The 19,893-nt window shown below is 43.2% G+C and overlaps 1 protein-coding gene across 15 annotated transcripts in view; it reads left to right on the forward strand.

The window, feature by feature from the left end:
• The window catches only part of dlg5a (discs, large homolog 5a (Drosophila)), a 210,359-nt gene that overhangs the window by 162,641 nt on the left and 27,825 nt on the right, over positions 1-19,893 (forward strand). For 5 of the 15 annotated variants that reach the window (XR_013495633.1, XM_078199527.1, XM_078199531.1 and 2 more), the window contains 9 exons: positions 1,219-1,402; positions 2,765-2,918; positions 3,675-3,788; positions 5,084-5,214; positions 5,313-5,414; positions 9,659-9,815; positions 12,904-12,981; positions 15,231-15,393; positions 17,553-17,692. Coding sequence is in view for 14 of the 15 variants with exons in the window: in XM_078199527.1 (XP_078055653.1) it covers positions 1,219-1,402; positions 2,765-2,918; positions 3,675-3,788; positions 5,084-5,214; positions 5,313-5,414; positions 9,659-9,815; positions 12,904-12,981; positions 15,231-15,393; positions 17,553-17,692 (1,223 nt within the window). In the remaining variant the exon portion in view is untranslated. The remainder of the gene's footprint in view (positions 1-1,218; positions 1,403-2,764; positions 2,919-3,674; positions 3,789-5,083; positions 5,215-5,312; positions 5,415-9,658; positions 9,816-12,903; positions 12,982-15,230; positions 15,394-17,552; positions 17,693-19,893) is intronic. The other 10 variants (XM_078199535.1, XM_078199541.1, XM_078199539.1 and 7 more) reach the window with 7 other exon arrangements.

Raw genomic sequence — 19,893 nt, forward strand, 5'->3', positions numbered from 1 at the left:
AAAAGAAAATTGAGTGTGTCGGGAATTTAGTAAATGTGTTTGTGCACCAGTGAGCATCTCGCGTTGAAAACACTGCTAATGTAATCCATTCATGTCTGATCATCCGTGAAGCAATTTCGGCACTCAGAATTGTGTGCTGCAGACAGGTACCCTGTATAGTGATAAACCAGGGCACTGAAGCAAACTCAATGCCCTTCTTTGTCAGAGGTTAATAAATACAATGCCCTCCTAGAATAACAACCCCATCTCACACCAACTCCTATTCAAGTGCGTTTGTCTACCTTTTGAGGCTGTATCTGCCCTCTCGTATGCAGACAGTGGTTTAAAGCAGATCTTTTTCTATGTAATTAAGTGTCAAATCAATTTTTCTTTTGAGCAAGAGGTCTCAAGAAGGCCTGCCTCTAGTCAAAAGTAGACTCCTGGGAAATTGAGTACATTTAGAGGAGTTGAGGCACAACTTTAGGGCCACCATTACACACAAAACAGTTAACATTTGCTTTATGTTTGAATTTTGTTCCTTTACATTGTTATATTTCATATTGGGCTAGATTGTCCAATTATATCAGCATCACTTGATAGAAAATTGAACAGAAATTGGTGCATTTTTAAGTTTGTCACTCATTACCCCATTTTTCACTGATCACCCACAAGAGCAACTTGAAAGTACTCCAGTAGCTAGCAAGATTTGTATCAAAATGAAGTGATACCAATTGGTTGAATTAACTTGGAAAAATGCAGCATGGAAACAGCTAAGATTAGAGGTGGAAGCCTGCTCAAGAAACGGACATGAATTCTCTGAAAAGGGCACTTAAGAACGAAGGAAAGGATTCATGTTGCAAAGATGTCATGGAAATGATGCTGAGGAAGATGGAATAGATTTCCATTATCCAAAGCTCCAGAGTGGCAGGAGTGGCCTGGGGAAGTTCAGAGACTTCCAGGGGGAAATTCTCAATCAAATCAATCTGGGCTGTGCTCACATACTGGCTGATTGAAGGGAAGCAATGGCACAGGGCATGAGCGAGTTCCCTTTTTAGCGGGATAATAGCATTGGCACCGAGAGAGTCGGAGAGATGAAGTGGTGAACATGCTATGTAGAAACGGTAACAAGGTCCCAGTCAAATATGAAAAAAGTTCAGAAAATAACCCGAAAGCCCTTTGGCCTTTTGATGAGAAATATTGTACCGCGGATAATTTGAGTGCGGTTATTGATATTCACAGGAAAATATCGACCCTCACTCGCGCTACGACAGTCATGCATCCTGTTCGCCACTTCTCAAATACAACACGAGTGAAGAATGCCTATCTTTGGAATTACATGAATGGCACCGGTACGCACCAAAACGCTCGCATAGGCACAGTGGCGGCTATGTATCATCAGCCTATAATGGTCCAGCATCCGCAGGTTGGTTTACGGAAAGAAATACTTTGGGATATCTGGTGCTGTATTAAAAAAACATGCTTATTTCCTCTTTTATTTATTTTAATTTAGTGTTTAAGAATCACGTTCCTGGTTCATTCCTTTCCTGAAATATCATCAAAAATATGTCGTTAGAAATTTTGGATATGGAATTAAAGATGAGAGAATTATTGTTGATCAAGAATTTAAAATTACTGTGTCAAATCAAAGGTTGTTGTCAAGCCAAAGCTCCAGTTAAAGTAGTGGAAGCTCTGTTTACAATGTACAGATTTCGGTTAAGGCGATAAGTATATAACATATACCACTAGGTAAGAGTAGGTCTCTTGCCTTTCTTGCAGATATGCATGTTGCAACTATAGTAATTTATGTGCAGTAGGCTGAAGCTATGGATTTCAGTTCAAATAAAAGACTTTAAAATGTTAATGTCTGTTACAGATTTATTACAGGTGCAGGAAGGAAGAATGAGGAGAGGCAATGTAATCTGAATGGTACAATCTAAAGTGCAGGAGCAGAGAGATCTGGTGGTTCACGCACACAAATCTTTGAAAGTGACAGGACAAGTGGATAAGGCTGTTAAAATGCCCACTGAATCCTCAAGTTTTATAACTGGTAGCAGAGAGCACAAAAGCCAGCAAGTTAAGCTTAGCCTTTATGAACCACTGGGTTAGGCCTCAGCTGAGGCATTGTGTCCAATTCTGGGCAACACACTTCCAGGGTGAAAGCAAATTACTGCGGAAGCTGGGATCTGAAATCAAAAGAGAAAACGCTGGAAAATCTCAGCGGGTCTGGCAGCATCTGTAAGGAGAGAAAAGAGCCGACACTTCGAGTCCAGATGGCCCTTTGTCAAAGCTTTGACAAGGAGCTCTCTCCTTACAGATGCTGCCAGACCTGCTGAGATTTTCCAGCATTTTCCAGCCTTATACTTCAGGGTGGATGTGCCGGCCTTCGATAGGGTGCAAAGGAGCTTTACCAGAATCGACCCAGGGCCAAGCTCCTTCTGTTACATGGAGAGATGAGAAAAGTTGAGATTGTACTCCTTCCAGCAAAGAAAATTTGGCAGAGATGTTTTTTAAAAATCCTGAAATGTTTTTATGGCGTAAGGAGGAGTTCTTTCACGAGCAGGAAAATCAAGTATTCAGTTTTCACTTGATGCCTTCCTTTCTGTACTGTAATTACATCTTTCAAATTGCGTAACAGGATGTTGGAGCTGAGCTGTTGGCTTTCAATGAATATTGCTTGCGTCATCTGCTTCAGTTTGTCGCCGACTTTTCATTTAAGAATACATAAATGAAAGTCTTGCAGTGTTGGTGTGACTGTTGACATTTAATTTCTACCCTTTATACGCAGGCAGTGTACAGAGAAACTTTGTGCCTTGCCCAGCTGTGACAGCAGTCCTGCGGAATCCAAACGTTCCTTTCTTCACGGTTCGCAGTCGCATGGTCCACAGTGCCAACTATCCCTCCATGGCTAGTCAGATGTGCTACCCCCATCCACAGCATAGGTATTAATCACCCAATAGATTTTGCTCGCAATATCATTGCCTATTCCTGCTGAACCTTCTTCTGTACTTGGACATTTTTAAAAAAGAAAATATAACAAAAATGCTCATATAATGCACTTTCAATTCCTAACAAGCATGTGCACTAAGGGTACTTCTATACAAATTTTAAAATAAAACTGTTAATCTGCCTATGCAGCCACACCGGTTAATCATAGAATCCTACAGTGCAGAAGGAGGCCATTCGGCCCATTGAGTCTGCACCGACCACAATCCCACCCAGGCCCTATACCCATAACCCCATGCATTTACCCTAGCTAGCCCCCCGACACTAAGGGGCAATTTAGCATGGCTAATCCACCTAACCTGCACATCTTTGGACTGTGGGAGGAAACCCACACAGACACGGGGAGAATATGCAAACTCCACACAGACCCGAGCCGGGATTCGAATCCGGGACCCTGGTGCTGTGGGTCAGCAGTGCTAACCAGTGTGCCGACCTTAAAGATATGTCTATTTTAATCCTGATGATAGCACAGTGTCTTGGGTTTGATTCAATGTAAGTGGCTTAAAATAGGTATTTTTAAAACCATTATTATGTTCATATAATATGAAATTGAGAAGTTTATTGTACAAACTGGACTTTTGCAACATTAAAAACTATGTTAGAACCAAATTAGAGTTTTCTATTTTACAAGTATTACAGATCGGGTCAGGAAACCTTCAATCACTTACTGTGTGTTTTCCTCCTGTTTAAAGTAGAACAAGGAACCATTCACCCACTGAAAGCTTTAATGGTTCGCCACGGACTCGACACAGGCCTCAGAGTGCAATTTGCTTTCCAGAATCTGTGCACGCCTTTGACAGTTTTAGGTGAGAATACTTCAAATGTTTATTGTCGGTCTGGCCTGGCTAAACCAGATCTGTCAAACAAATTAAAATGCTACAATGCCAGTGTGAAGCAGCTTTAAGATAGGACCGTTAAAATAACAATGTATTGAATGCACCGCGACAGCAGCTTGAAGTTTACAGGGTAACTTTATAATTTTAATCTAGAAACATTTCTGCTGCTGCTTTACAGACGTAATCAAAAAGTAGATCATCACCGAAGAAGATATTATGAAAACTGACCCAAAATATAGTCAAAGAGGCAGGTTATAATGAGAAGGGGGAGTGGTGGGGTTTGCCTTTGACCTGAACCTTAATTTGACCGGCCCTGTTAATACTGTGGCTACAAGGGCAGGTCAGAGGCTAGGAATTCTGTGGTGAGTAACTCACCCTCTTGACTTCCTCGAGTCTGTCACTGTCTCCAAGTCAGGAGTGTGATGGAATTTTCTACACTTGCCTGGATGAGTGCAGCTCCAACAATGCCCAAGAAGCTTGACAACATCCAGGAACAAGCAGCCCATCCACAACCGTAAAACATTCACCACCACCAACGCACGGTGGCAGAAGTAAGTACCATCTACCGGATGCACCGTAACAACTTGCCAAATCTCCTTCGGCAACACCGTCTAAACCCCTGACCTCTGGAAGGACGTGGGCAGCGGACTTGAGGGAACGCCACTCCCTGCAAATTCCCTGGCAAGCCCCACACACCATCCTGACTTGGAAATATGTTGCCGTTCTTTCATTGTTTTTCGACCTAATGGAGGGCGAGGGGCTCGTAAGGAGAAATGGAATAGATGAGTCTGGAAAAAGGATGGGAAGGTATTTGAGCAGCAGGTTGGCTGAGCCAGACGATGCATAGAGATGAAGATAGGAAGCCTTTCCAATAGTGAGGAGGCTGATGATGACGGTTTTGCAAGGGAGAAGGGACAATTGTTCACATGTCAACTAGCTTAGGGGTCAGGGATAAAGTTGGGTGATCAACAGTTTAGTGGGAAGGGATTCAGGGGCAGAAGGTCTTCTGGGCGAGATGTGGTCATTCCTGCAACTCAAAAGCTACAGAATCACTTGCAGCAGTTAGATAAAATCTTTGGAACTGCTAGATGGAGAAATGGATAGATGGTTAGCTTTGAACATGCTGTAAGAAGAGGGTGAAACTAATTTAATGTTCACATTTCTCAATGAAAGTTTTGGCCTTGTGCTTGTCGTATAACTTTACTTGCTGGTCTGGAAGAACATTTATCTCGAGTGGAATAAAACGTGATTATTTTGCTTTCTAGCCCGCAACATCATGCACATCACAGCTTGGATCTGACTGGCCCAGATCACAAACACTCGAGTGATTTATCCGAGCCCTCCAGAAGCACAGCACCACACGGAACTCAGTCTCTGCCTGCCAGTGCGCGTATTGGTAACTCTTCACTTGCTCATTTGATCTCCTCCTTTGGGGATGCTGCCAGATTTCTTGGCAGGAGGGTGACCATTGAACCGTTCCTTTTGCTTTCTCAGCAGGTTCATCAAACAGCCTGGCCTTTGCTCCGAGTAAAAGCGGACGGATTCGAATCCCTTCAAACACCCGATACCCCCGATTAACAACAGGCTCTGACAGAGGTACTCTTCTACGACACGTGATTTAACAGTTACAGGCGTTCTGGTCATTTTACTCCCCGTTCCCCACCCCCATTTTCCCCTCTGGAGCACAACAAGGAGGAGGTGGGTAAGCTATCAGGGGGATGCGCGGTGTGTGATCAGCTGATAGATTTGACTGTGGTCGTCACAAAGTTTTCTCCAGCTGCAGAACATGAACGTCTGGACTCATTTCTAACACTTTCAAGGGTTTATAATGGGAAATTATGGCCACAGAGATCTGTATTGATGCATTTTGTGTTTCAAAGCAAGGACATTTGCTATTGGAATATGCATGAATCATACATTACTAAAAATACTTAAGCCCTTGTTACTGCTTTGACGCTGCTTCAGTTATATTGGGCGGCACAGTGATTAGCACTGCTGCCTCACAGCGCCAGGGACCCAGGTTCAATTCCGGCCTTGGGTTACTGTCTGTGTGGAGTTTGCACTTTCTCCCCGTGTCTGCGTGGGTTTCCCTCCGGGTGCTCCGATTTCCTCCCACACTCCAAAGATGTGATTGTTAGGTTGATTGGCCATGCTAAATTGACCCTAGCGTCAGGGGGATTAGCAGGGTAAATATGTGGGGTTACGGGAATAGGACCTGGGTGGGATTGTGGTCAGCGCAGATTTGATGGGACGAATAACCGCGTTCTGCACTGTAGGGATTCTATGATTCTATAACACTGCAGACAGTTGGCAGTCTGCCCATATCTGCTCCAGGGCTAGATTCAGGCTTAAATTTCTCAATTGATTTTAATAATTTTATTTGCACACAATCCAGAAATTTGAGATTGGTTTTGCTTGGAGTCTGCCAAATAAATAAGAGCTCTGTGGCGTGGACTGTACCAGATGTTCATAATCCTCTTAGTGTGCTATTGTCATCAACTGTAACAAGTTAAATCACAGTGTTTGTGAGGATCCCTTTTTCTACTCAGTTGTTTGCTCAATCAAATTGGTGACTTGGTTGACTCAGTCCAGCATGGGTTGGATGTGGCTCAACAAACCATGGCCCTTAGTAATGGCCTTGCCAGCCTAATCTATGAAGAATGCCTAAATATGGCTGTTTCAGAGAAGGATGATGGAGATGCTTGTGTTTCACTATTTTGTGTGGATAAATTGGGAAACCAATTTCATTTCCTTAAATCAGATCAATTTAGTACTTTGTTTGATATTCTTTCACAGGATGTGGCCATCGCCAGCTAGGTCAGCATTTATTGTCAATCCCTAATTGTCATTAAGGTGATGGTGAGCCGCCATCTTGAACTGCTGCCGTCCATGTGGTGTAGGTCCACCCACTGTGATGGTAGGAAGGGAATTCCAGGATTTTGACCCAGTGACAGTGAAGGAACAACAATATATTTCCAAGTCAGGATGGTGTGTGGCTTGGAGAGGAACTTGCAGGTGGTGGTATTCCCATAAATCTGCTGCCCCTTGCCCTTTTAGGTGGTAGAGGTTTGAAAGGTGCTGTTGAATAACAGTTGCTGTAGTGCATCTTATAGATGGTGCACATTGCTGCCACTGTGTGTCGATGGTGGAAGAGGTGAACATTGAAGGTCTTTTTTTTATTCATTTGTGGGACTTGTGTGTCGCTGGCTGGCCAGCATTTATTGCCCATCCCTAGTTGCCCTTGAGAAGGTGGTGGTGAGCTGCCTTCTTGAATCGCTGCAGTCCATGTTCTGTGGGTTGACCCACAATGCCGTTAGGGAGGGAACTCCAGGATTTTGACCCAGCGACTGCGAAGGAACGGCGATATATTTCCAAGTCAGGATGGTGAGTGGCTTGGAGGGGAACTTGCAGGTGGTGGTGGCCCCATGTATCTGCTGCCCTTGTCCTTCTAGGTGAAGTGTTTACAAGGATGTTGCCTGGATTGGGGGGCATGCCTTATGAGGATAGGTTGCGGGAGCTTGGTCTCTTCTCCCTGGAGAGACGAAGGATGAGAGGTGACCTGATAGAGGTTTACAAGATGTTGAGAGGTCTGGATAGGGTAGACTCTCAGAGGCTATTTCCAAGGGCTGAAATGGTTGCTACGAGAGGACACAGGTTTAAGGTGCTGGGGGGTAGGTACAGAGGAGATGTCAGGGGTAAGTTTTTCACTCAGAGGGTGGTGGGTGAGTGGAATCGGCTGACGTCGGTGGTGGTGGAGGCAAACTCGTTGGGGTCTTTTAAGAGACTTCTGGATGAGTACATGGGATTTAATGGGATTGAGGGCTATAGATAGGCCTAGAGGTAGGGATATGATCAGCGCAACTTGTGGGCCGAAGGGCCTGTTTGTGCTGTGGCTTTCTATGTTCTATGTTTGGAAGGTGCTGTCCAAGGATCTTTGGTGAATTGCTGCAATTTGTAGATAGTACACACTGCTGCTACTGAGCATCGGTGGTAGAGGGATTGAATGTTTGTAGATGTGGTGCTAATCAAGCGGGCTGCTTTGTCCTGGATGGTGTCAAGTTTCTTGCGTGTTGTTGGAGCTGCACCCATCCAGGCAAGTGGGGAGTATTCCATCACACTCCTGACTTGTGTGTTTTAGATGGTGGATAGACATTGGGGAGTCAGGAGGTGAGTGACTCACCGCAGTATTCCTAGCCTCTGACCTGCTCTTGTAGCCACTGTGTTTATGTGGTGAGTCCAGTTGAGTTTCTGGTCAATGGTAACCCCAAGGATGTTGATAGTGATGGATTCAGTGATGGTTACACCATTGAATGTTAAGGGCAGTGGCTAGAGTGCCTCTTATTGGTGATGGTCATTGCCTGGTATTTGTGTGGCGCAAATGTTATTTGCCACTTGTCAGCCCAAGTTTCAATATTGTCCAGATTTGTTGCATTTGAACATGGACTGCTTCAGTATCTGAGGAGTCGCGAATGGTGCTGGACATTGTGCAATCATCGGCGAAAGGTGGATGGAGTGCCCAGCAAGTGGGCTGCTTGGTCCTAGATGGTGTTGAACTTGTGTTGTTGGAGCTGCACTCATCCAGGCAAGTGGAGAGTATTCCATTACAGAGCGAGACTGCAGATAGTTGGGAACCTGTCTCGGGGGCAGGGAATTCATATGGTGTTCGTGGAAGTGGAAATGACTAGGGTTGGGAAGCATTTTCCGATCAGGGCCATTGTGATCTCCTGGACTCGTTTCGATCGCCTCAGGGGGTCGGAGAGGAATTTCCCAGATTTTTTTTTCCCCATATTGGCCCTGGGGTTTTTCACTCTGGGTTTTTGCCTCTCCCTGGAGATCACATGGTCTGGAATGGGGAGGTGGGGGTGAGTTAATAGGTTGTAATGAACAAAGCATCGTAGCTGTGAGGGACAGCTCGGTGGATAGGATATTGGTATGTAGATAGGCTGGGAAATTGGGCGGGGATCCTGGATTCAGGATTCAATCCTGGACCGGGGAGCGGCGCGGGCTTGGAGGGCCGAAGGGCCTGTTCCTGTGCTGTATTGTTCTTTGTTCTTTGTTCCTGACTTGTGCTTAGTAGATGGTAGACAGACTTTGGGGAGTCAGGAGGTGAATTAATCGCCATAGAATTCCAAGCTTCTGACCTGCTCTTGTGGTCGCTGTATTTATAGGGCTGGTCCAGTTCAGCTTCTAATCAGTGCAAGTACCAGTGTATGGAAGGAGTGGAATGACTTTGCCAGTACTTTACAATCTAAAACCTTGTCTCCTGTCTCACCAAAGTACTGAGTTAACCATTTCTAATGTTGTTTATCACACAAGTAGTAAGGCACCAGCACAAGAACAAAGACATTTGCCCAGACACTAATGTATAGTTCTGCTTTGCTACAATGCATTTGGATTGCCAAATACTTGATAAATCTGCTATATAATGAAGACTCTGTTATGCTATGCTGGATGTTGATTCATTTGCTTATTATTTGTTCGGTAGATTCTGACTTGCAATTTGAGGCGATATTTTTAACAACATGCAAGGTAGAAGTTGCCAATATAATTGTCATTCAGAGTCGACAATACTTCATATCTTAATGTGATCCTGCAGGTGACTTTTTGTAGAAAACCAAGAATTAAGATTTTTATTCATTTTTTTTCGCAAAAAAATATCGTTAGTCCAAATCGGAAAGCTGAGGAAAGATGCTGCTTTTCAAATGTTGAGAAGAATCAAACTATTGATTTCTATCACGGATGTTCAACTGAGTTGGTACTTGTGATACGCCCGAGACTAAACTGAATATCCAGAGGATTTCTAAATAACCCACTGCCTTGTTTAATGTGTTTGCAATCAGGTTCAGAGCGTAACAGCCCCAGTTTGATTACACCCCCACAGTCACCAATGAACCTGGAGACATCTTCATTTGGCAGCAGCCAATCGCAGAGTTCAATTTCTTCTTTAACTAAGATCTCCATCAGTCCTGTATCGTCAGGAGAACACAGGAAAGACAGGTATGAATGGTATCTCCTTATTGCACCTTTTGTATTTAGAATTGTATGACTTCCTGCTTTGCTTCTTGTGGTTAGATTTAATACTGAAATACACAGAGCATTGTAAGCACAGGATTGTGTGCGATATGAATTTTACTAGAGATTACAGCCTTGCCTTTCAATGACAATCCATTAAAATGCATGGATTACAACTAGTGTTATGGATTGGAAGGTCAGTCCATTCAATGTGAAGAGTAATTCAGCTAAAATAAATTTTTGACAAAATTATCCGATGTTCGGATTATAATTGAGTCCTAAATTAAATCCTAACGTTGACATCGACAAGTGGAAACTTAACTAATTTGAATTAAATCCATTGCATTTGTTTTATTTTCACTGTCCAAACTGCCATCGTGACACTGACAGGATTAGATTCCGTACCCACATCAAAAAAACCAAGCATTGAACAATCACATGTATACTATTGTTGCTGACCTAAATCAGGTGATACGGTGAGGCTGCAGTGAAAAATGTCATGTTTTTGCAAAACATGGTTTTTTTCTGTATTTGCAGAGTTAAAGTGCTCCCTTTCCTTTCCTTGTTTTAATGGTGATTCCAACTAAGCTGTGGGAACTTTCTAATTTTCAGTGTCTATGTTTGAACCAAATATTACATAGAAATTAGAAGCAGGAGTAGGCCATTCAGCCCTCGAGCCTACTCTGCCATTCATCTTGATGATCAGGGTTGATCATCGAATTCAATATTCTGATCCCCCCCCCCCCCCCCTTCCTCCCATATCCCGTGATCCCTTTAGCCCCAAGAGCTATATCCAATTTCTTCTTGAAATCAGAAGTTTTGGCCTCAACTACATTCAATGGTAGTGAATTCCACACATTCACCACCCTCTGGGTGAAGAAATTTCTCCTCACCTCAGTTCTAAAAGGTTTACCCCTTATCCTCAAACTATGATCCCTCGTTCTGGACTCCCCCACCATTGGGAACATTCTTTCTGAATCTATTCTGTCTAACCCTGTTAGAATTATATAAGTTTCTATGAGATCCCTCCTCACACTTCTAAATTCCAATGAATATAATCCTAACCGACTTAGTCTCTCCTCATATGAAAGACCTGCCATCCCAGGAATCAGCCTGATAAACCTTCGCTGTCCTCCCTCTATAGCAAGGACATCCTTCCTCAGATAAGAACTGCACAAAATATTCCAGGACTGGCCTCACCAACGCCCTACACAATTGCAACAAACCATCCCTATCCCTACACTCAAATCCTCTCGCTATGAAGGCCAACATACCATTTGCCTTCTTTACTACCTGCTGTACCTGCACACTTACTTTCAGCAACTGATGCATGAGGACTCCAACGTCTCGTTGTGTATCCACCTCTCTCAATTTACACCCATTCAAGTAATAATCCGTCTTCCTATTTTTGCTACCAAAGTGGATAACCTCACATTTATCCACGTTATACTGCATCTGTGTCCACACACTCACATGCCCACACGCTCAGCCTGTCCAAATCGCGCTGAAGCATCCCTGTCTCCCCCTCACAACTCACCCTCCCACCCAACTTTGTATCACCTGCAAATTTGGAGATAATACATTCAGTTCCCTCTTCCGAGTCATTAATATATAATAGTTGTAAACTACTGGTACAGTTAGACCAGTATGTTTCACAATCTGAAGCCAGTTAAAGAATACTTTTCAATTGAAATCTTCAGGTACGTTCCCAATGCTTTTTCCATCACCTATACTGGCGGAATTGTGCTTTAAGTACCTGGTTCAAACTTCTGACCTCAGCCCAATTGTCTGGTTCTCTCATACACGCAGAACTAATGTCTTGTTAATTCAGTCAATCATTTCTTAACACCAGTGTCCGCAGCCAGCAGAAACACAGCAAGGTGGGAGTTAGGAGCAGAAGTAGGCAATTCAGCTCTTGGAGCTTGCAAATCTCAGTGTGATTTGTTCATGTTTTGCTTGTATTTAATGACACTGATGCAAGTTTAATTGCAGCAAAGCCATGCAGTTGGTCTCTGAAAAGCTTTGGTTCACTTTGTGATTATAGTCATTCTCTCGTGGCAGGGCACAATACCTCCTTTCTCCTTGTCCGGCACCCCACCTAGCAAAATAACTACTACTTCCTCGAATTACAAGAGAACAAGTCAAATGATGCTCTTGTTAATTCGTGGCTTAACATGGAAATACTTTAATATATGCTCTCTAAATAGCATATCACGATTTCTAGATTGCAAGAATTGTGTGATTGATCTACAGCTATGAAGGAAGCATTTTGTAGAATTCTTACAGCACACAGAGTTGTGTTACGTCTACAGCATTCCAGAAGATTCTAATTTAGTTTCCAATGCTAATGTTTTAATGAATCCAGCTAAATAACACAAGTATCAGCCAAGGCTGTAAATGTTGGTATTCTAAGGTGTTGAGTAAATTCATTTTGTTAATGCTGCAACACTTGTATCTATGGGCAAATTTTCAAAGGAAATTGTGAAGCAGAATTATTATGGATAATAATGAGGTTTTTTATCCTGCAACTTGAGGTTAATTTTATTACTTAGGAGACGGCATTAAATAATGGGTCACAAAGCTACACTTTATAGTCGTATTCTACCCAGCTGATTGAGTTACTGGACTGGCACAGTGGTTCGCACTGCGGCCTCACAGTGCCAGGGAACTGGGTTCGATTTCAGGCTTGGGTCACTGCCTGTGTGGAGTTTGCACATTGTCTCCTTGTCTGCCTCCGGGTGCTCCGATTTCCTCCCACAGTCTGAAAGGTGTGCTGGTTAGGTGCATTGGCCGTGTTAAATTCTCCCTCAGTGTACCCGAACAGGCGCCGGAGTGTGGCGACGAGGGGAGTTTGAAAAACAACTTCATTGTAGTGTTAATGGAAGCCTACTTGTGACACTAATAAATAAACTTAAAAAACTTAAGTTTGTAATTTAGCAATAGCTTTGAGTTTATCAGCGATCCTTATATTTCTCTTATTTCTGACTCAACTTTCTAAAGCATGAAATTTTTAGGCTTTTTGAACACTTCTTTCTCTACGACGGTTTTCTTTAATTCTGACCCTTCTTTTTAGATACCTATTCCGTAATAGGTCCTTTCTGAGAATTCCTCTCACTCCTAGGCCTCGATTCTCGTCACTGCGGAGTCTGAGGTTGGCCTGTTACAAATTAACTTGCTTTCTACTTTCCTGTTTGTGATTCTCGAGATTTGCTTTTTTGATGTGTCATTCCCCATTCCTCACTGACTGCTTTGGAAGTTCTTGCATGGCAACTTTAATCCCATGCAAGGTTTGGTGTTGGCTTGAGGCTCTTTTGTTTGCCTGACAGCAGCTAATTACATAGAACATAGAACAGTACAGCACAGAACAGGCCCTTCGGCCCACGATGTTGTGCCGAGCTTTATCTGAAACCAAGATCAAGCTATCCCACTCCCTATCATCCTGGTGTGCTCCATGTGCCTATCCAATAACCGCTTAAATGTTCCTAAAGTGTCTGACTCCACTATCACTGCAGGCAGTCCATTTGAACATTTAAAAGTGAATAAAAATATGCCTTCTGTCGCGATGCCAAAGGACACCAGGAACAAAAATAAATAAGAATTTCACTACGACTTTTAGGTGGACCTGAGGTTTGACCTCATAATTCATATGTTGGATAAAAACAGCATGCACTGAAGCAGAAGTACCTAGTGATAGGCAGATAAATTAATAACAGAATATTCTTTAGTGGCTACATTTTCAACCCTGTTAACATTGGCTGTATTTAGCAATTGAGCCAAATTTAATTTGCATTTACACATGAAGAAATTGGGAATGCTCAACAGGTCAAACAGTATCTATGGAGCAAAGAAATGATAACATTTCAGGTCGATGACCTTTCGCCAGTGCACGCCAGTTAAAAAGCCTTGGCTTATTAACATCAATGTTTTCTAATAATTTAATATAGTAGTAGATGTGTAAAAACAACTTTATTATCTGATTGAATTATTTAGATTTGCATATCAAATAAAATACTGTACACAGAACCACAAATTAAATAGGCTGGTTACAAAGCTTGTAAAAGCCTTTTAACTTGTTAAATCTTTCAAGATTTTATTAGGGCGGCACGGTAGCACAGTGGTTAGCACTGCTGCTTCACAGCTCCAGGGTCCTGGGTTCGATTCCCGGCTTGGGTCACTGTCTGTGTGGAGTTTGCACATTCTCCTCGTGTCTGCGTGGGTTTCCTCCGGGTGCTCCGGTTTCCTCCCACAGTCCAAAGATGTGCGGTTAGGTTGATTGGCCATGCTAAAATTGCCCCTTAGTGTCCTGAGATGTGTAGTTTAGAGGGATTAGCGGGTAAATGTGTAGGGATATAGGGTAGGGACTGGGTGGGATTGTGGTTGGTGCAGACTCGATGGGCCAAATGGCCTCTTTCTGCACTGTAGGGTTTCTATTATTTCTACTGGAAACGGAATGGTATTTTACGCATCAGCTACCAGCTTTCCTTCTCATTTTATTACAAGTTTTGATGCCTTTTGGTGTGGAATTGACATAGCCTAAATACAGCAACTTTGATCTGCACATAATTCACTTCAAATAAAATTGGTTCTGCTGGAAGCTGGTAGAAGAGAAATTTTCCAGTATATCTTTGCCCTGCTGGCTGCTGTCAGGCTAGACATCAATACCTCAATGACATTTGTTGCTCTCGTGGCTTCCTGCAACCATGATTATCACTGTGCCATGCAGTATATATTCCGTTCAATTTATCTTGTGCTCAAATCGTTAAAAAGTTAACCAAGTTATTCCATGAATAGATAAAGAATATATTGAGAGGCTATGCAAAACTGCCTTTTTCTTCTGTGCGTTCCTGCTGATTACAATTAACGATGATCGAATTGGTTGTAAGCAGAGAAATTTGTTCCAGTAGTGCTGCTAGGCAATCTTGCTTCCGTTCACTGCAGCTGCTAACTTCACGGCATTCTCCAGTGATATCAGTGAAGAATGCAGCCTCTACTGCCTGCTTGTGGGGAAGAGACATGGGCCAGAATTTTACCGGCACGCCCGCCCATGGCTCGTAAGATCGCACCCGAGGCCAGCAGAGAATGCCGGTAAAATCAGGGCCCTAGTCTGCATAATGCCATCATACACAAGCAAATTCCTCCCCGTGCCGTTCTCCTCAAGTCAAATGTTCTCTCAATAGGTCAAGTAGCCTCCTGTGTTGGCGATTGTGTTTGTCGTGCAGTCATGTCCACCCAGCACAGATTACAATCCCATTTTGAATACAGTTCAATTCGTCATCTTGTCTTGCTCAGTTTAAAAATAGAACTGAAATTCAGGTGTTCTGTTAGCTTATTTGATTTCCCGTAAAACCTTTAGATTTCAGTGTTATACTTGGTGGAATTCAAACTGATTTTATTTTAAAGGCCCTACCTACAAGAACCCCGTCATGTGACAGTGCAGAAAGGGGCTGAACCCCTCGGAATTTCGATTGTAAGTGGAGAAAACGGAGGGATATTTGTTTCCAAAGTAATTAGCGGAAGCATCGCTCATCAAGCAGGACTTGAATATGGTGACCAGTTACTTGAGGTAAAGGCATCTGACTAGTTAATTCCGACAGCAAAGTTAGCTGATGGTAATGAAGAAAATCTTATACCTCTGAAGTTCGTTGCTGTTTTGCGCACGTTTTTACATGTGTTGAGAAGGGGATAATCCCAGTATACGTCAACATCCAACTGCGATTCCACTCAGTCCGTTTGCATTATATTGACAGAGTATTGGTAATCTTGCGTATTTGCCTTCACGTTTTGTCTGGGCTTGTGTGTACGCCATTTTGTAAGATTGGAATAGAGTTTTGCATCCACCTGTGAAAGGTGGTAGGTGGGTTCTCCTGGCCTGGGTCATCACTCATTTTGGAATTGGAAAAGAGGATGCCCTTCAATTTTCGATGACTTTCATTTTTATTGGGGTTGTTGATAGGTTCCTTGAGAGTGGGGTCTCCGAGAAGGTGGCCCAAGTTGTGTCGTTGCTGTCTAATTCCACTTAGAAGCTGCACATTGCCTATTCAAACTGGCAGATTCCCGCAAGTACTTTATCTACGTCTGTTTCAGGTTCTGCTGCACCATAGCATGGAGACTCATCTCCTTGCTTTTCCTTTGCTTTCCTAAGTTGCTACTGAGAACATTCCTGGGGGCATGACTAGGCATTTTGCAGAAACCGGTATCTTCTGACGACAGTCACATTCCTTGTCCACTCAATATTCCCTCAAAGCTTTAAAAACAATACTAGTTTGTTCTGATGGTTTGTCAACGATTACGGTATTGCTTCTCCCTTTACACAGGTCTAAAATTGTGTGAGATCAAGTTGATTTACAATGTAATTATTTCCCTATTTTTCCGAACTTTTTGCACTTCCTGAAGTTTCCCCAAAGCCATTGCTAGAAAATGGGGAATGAATCAATTTCCCAAGGCCACAGACCATCTCCAACCAAGAATTATGGCTGGCATTACCAATGTTGTTTAGCCATCTATGCATATTTCACTTGCTGATTTTCCTCCTTCCGATCCATCATATCTGCCCAACAGAAACTAACTGCTCAGTCACCAGGAGTTTGAAGTAATTGCCGTTGCAAGGCAGGCTTGATACTCCAAATCCTCCATGTTATGGTCTTCCTATTAGTATTGCGCCAGTTTGGCCAAGTGGTAGCAGGCTTACCACTGAGTCAAAAGATTAAAGCTTCAAGCCCCACTGCAAATAACCTCTTTGATTTGATTCATTATTGTCACATATATTGGGATACAGTGAAAAGTATTGTTGCTTGCGCACTATACAGACAAAGCATACCATTCATAGAGTACATAGGGGAGAAGGAGAGGAGAGGTTGCTGAATATAGTGTTACAGTCATAGCTAGGGTGTAAAAGAAGACCAACTCAGTATCTGGTAGGTCTGTTCAAACGTCTGCTGGCAGCAGGGAAGAAGCTGTTCTTGAATCGGTTATTACATTATCTCAGACTTTTGTATCTTTTTCCCAATGGAAGAAGGTGGAAGAGAGAATGTCTGGGGTGCATGAGGTCCTTGATTATGCTGGCTGCTTTTCCGAGGCAGCGGGAAGTGTAGACAGAGTCAATGGATGGGAGGCTGGTTTATGTGATGGACTGGGCTACGTTCACAACAATTTGTAGTTTCTTGCGGTCTTGGGCAGAGCAGGAGCCATACCAAGCCGTGATACATCCGGAAAGGATGCTTTCTATGGTGCATCTATAAAAATTGGTGAGTAGTTGGTAGCAGACATGCTGAATTTCCTTCGCCTCCTCCGATCCAACACTGGGAGCTTCACTGAGCAGGTGTGCTATTTTTAAAGCTATCTTTAAAGAGCCGTTACATTGATGTCATGTCCACCTGTTAAGGTGAATAGAATGATCCCAGATTTGGGCAGCGAAGATTTTCATGTCCTGGCCGATATTTATCTTCAGCCAGCATCACCAAAACAGATTCCAGGGTAATTTATCTCACTAATTCATGTGGTATTTTGTGTGAAAATGAGCTGCTGAGTTCATTGAAATAGTAATTAATTGGCTGTGAAGTGCTTTGTGATGCTTTCAAGACAAGAAGGATGCAGCAAAAATGCAGATTCTTTTCCTCGCGCTCTCTTCTGTCATTTGTTCTCTTGTCAATCTGTTCAGTTTTAAGAAAGCTTTCTTTGTTGTATGCATAGCAGTAGAGATGATGTTTTAATATCTTTTAACAGTATAATGGCATTAATCTGAGGAACGCCACTGAGCAACAAGCCCGATTAATTATTGGACAGACAGAGCCATGCGAGACTATCACCATCTTGGCACAATATAACCCACATATGTACCAACTGGGTAACCACTCACGTTCCAGGTGAGACTTCAATCCTGTAAATTCGAGTTTAGACTGGTGTACTGATTTCAAGAACAAAGAACAGTACAGCACAGGAAACAGGCCCTTCGGCCCTCCAAGCCTGTGCCGCTCCTTGGTCCAACTAGACCAATCGTTTGTATCCCTCCATTCCCAGGCTGCTCATGTGACTATCCAGGTAAGTCTTAAACGATGTCAGCGTGCCTGCCTCCACCACCCTACTTGGCAGCGCATTCCAGGCCCCCACCACCCTCTGTGTAAAAAACATCCCTCTAATATCTGAGTTATACTTCGCCCCTCTCACCTTGAGCCCGTGACCCCTCGTGAACGTCACTTCTGATCTGGGAAAAAGCTTCCCACCGTTCACCCTATCTATCCCCTTCATAATCTTGTACACCTCTATTAGATCTCCCCTCATTCTCCGTCTTTCCAGGGAGAACAACCCCAGTTTACCCAATCTCTCCTCATAGCTAAGACCCTCCATACCAGGCAACATCCTGGTAAACCTTCTCTGCACTCTCTCTAATGCCTCCACGTCCTTCTGGTAGTGCGGCGACCAGAACTAGACGCAGTACTCCAAACGTGGCCTAACCAGCGTTCTATACAGCTGCATCATCAGACTCCAGCTTTTATACTCTATACCCCGTCCTATTAAGGCAAGCATACCATATGCCTTCTTCTCCACCTGTGTTGCCACCTTCAAGGATTTGTGGACTTGCACACCTAGGTCCCTCTGTGTTTCTATACTCCTGATGACTCTGCCATTTATTGTATAACTCCTCCCTACATTATTTCTTCCAAAATGCATCACTTCGCATTTATCCGGATTAAACTCCATCTGCCACCTCTCCGCCCAATTTTCCAGCCTATCTGTATCCTGCTGTATTGCCCGACAATGCTCTTCGCTATCCGCAAGTCCAGCCATCTTCGTGTCATCCGCAAACTTGCTGATTACACCAGTTACACCTTCTTCCAAATCATTTATATATATCACAAATAGATTGACAATTTCTCTGGGCAATTCTCCCTGCGTCTGCATGGGTTTCCTCCGGGTGCTCCCGATTCTTCCCACAGTCCAAAGATGTGCGCGTTAGATGGACTGGCCATGCTGAATTGCCCCTTGATGTCGGGGGACTAGCTAGGGTAAATGCATGGGGCTTTGGGGCTAGGACCTGGGTGGGAGTGTGGTTGGTGCAGACTTGATGGGCCGAATGGCCTCCTTCTGCACTGTAGGATTCTATGCAGTAGGTTACTCCCAGTGGCTGCACCAGTAATGGACATGTTTAGCTTTTCTTCTCTATGTACTTCCATCTTGGGTCGTCACTAGCTGTTACCAGATCAAAGAAGCATAATAAGTTTTTATTTTTAAATGGATCATTCAACATTTTATGTGACTTCAATGCCCTTTAATCAGGCATGTTTCCAATGAAGTTAGGATAATGTATAAATTAGTGATGGTATTTAATTTAAAAAAAATATATTCATATTTATGAATTTTGCACATTTCTATGGAAAATTAAAAACAATGTTCTTTTGAAATTTGCGTTATAAAAGAAATTGAATTAGAAAATTAATGAGGTAATTTGGCACGGTGGCACAGTAGTTAGCACTCCTGCCTCACAGCACTAGAGATCCGGGTTTGATTCCTGGCTTGGGTCACTGTCTGTGCAGAGTCTGCACGTTCTCCCTGTGTCTGTGTGGGTTTCTTCCGGGTGCCCTGGTTTCCTCCCACAGTCCAATAGACGTGCTGGTTAGGTGCATTGGCCATGCTAAATTCTCCCTCAGTGTACCCGAGCAGGCGCCGGAGTGTGGCGACGAGGGGATTTTCACAGTAACTTCATTGCAGTGTTAGTGTAAGCCTACTTGTGACACCAATAAATAAACTTTAAATAAAAATATTGCTTATGGATCAATTGTGCTACTGAAAGTGGATGTGGTCCCTCATTTTGTTTCCAAGTTGATACTCCAGTTTATTTCAGTTTTAAGTGGTCATGGCAAAAATTATCTTTTGCCTATTTACCCTGTAGCATTTTCAGTAAGTTATAGAGGGAGGAATTTGCTGCAGAATGGTGTTGCTCGAGTCTGCACTTTATTGCAGCCAAGGAATTGATTAATAGCTATGAATATATGGCACTTATGGATGTGTATGATAACCATTGCTAGTTTTATATGCTGCTATCCTGAAAGCCCTTCTCGATATTTTG

The sequence above is a fragment of the Mustelus asterias genome, chromosome 28 (genome assembly GCF_964213995.1).
Source record: "Mustelus asterias chromosome 28, sMusAst1.hap1.1, whole genome shotgun sequence".
In the NCBI taxonomy this organism is placed as follows: Eukaryota; Metazoa; Chordata; class Chondrichthyes; order Carcharhiniformes; family Triakidae; genus Mustelus; species Mustelus asterias.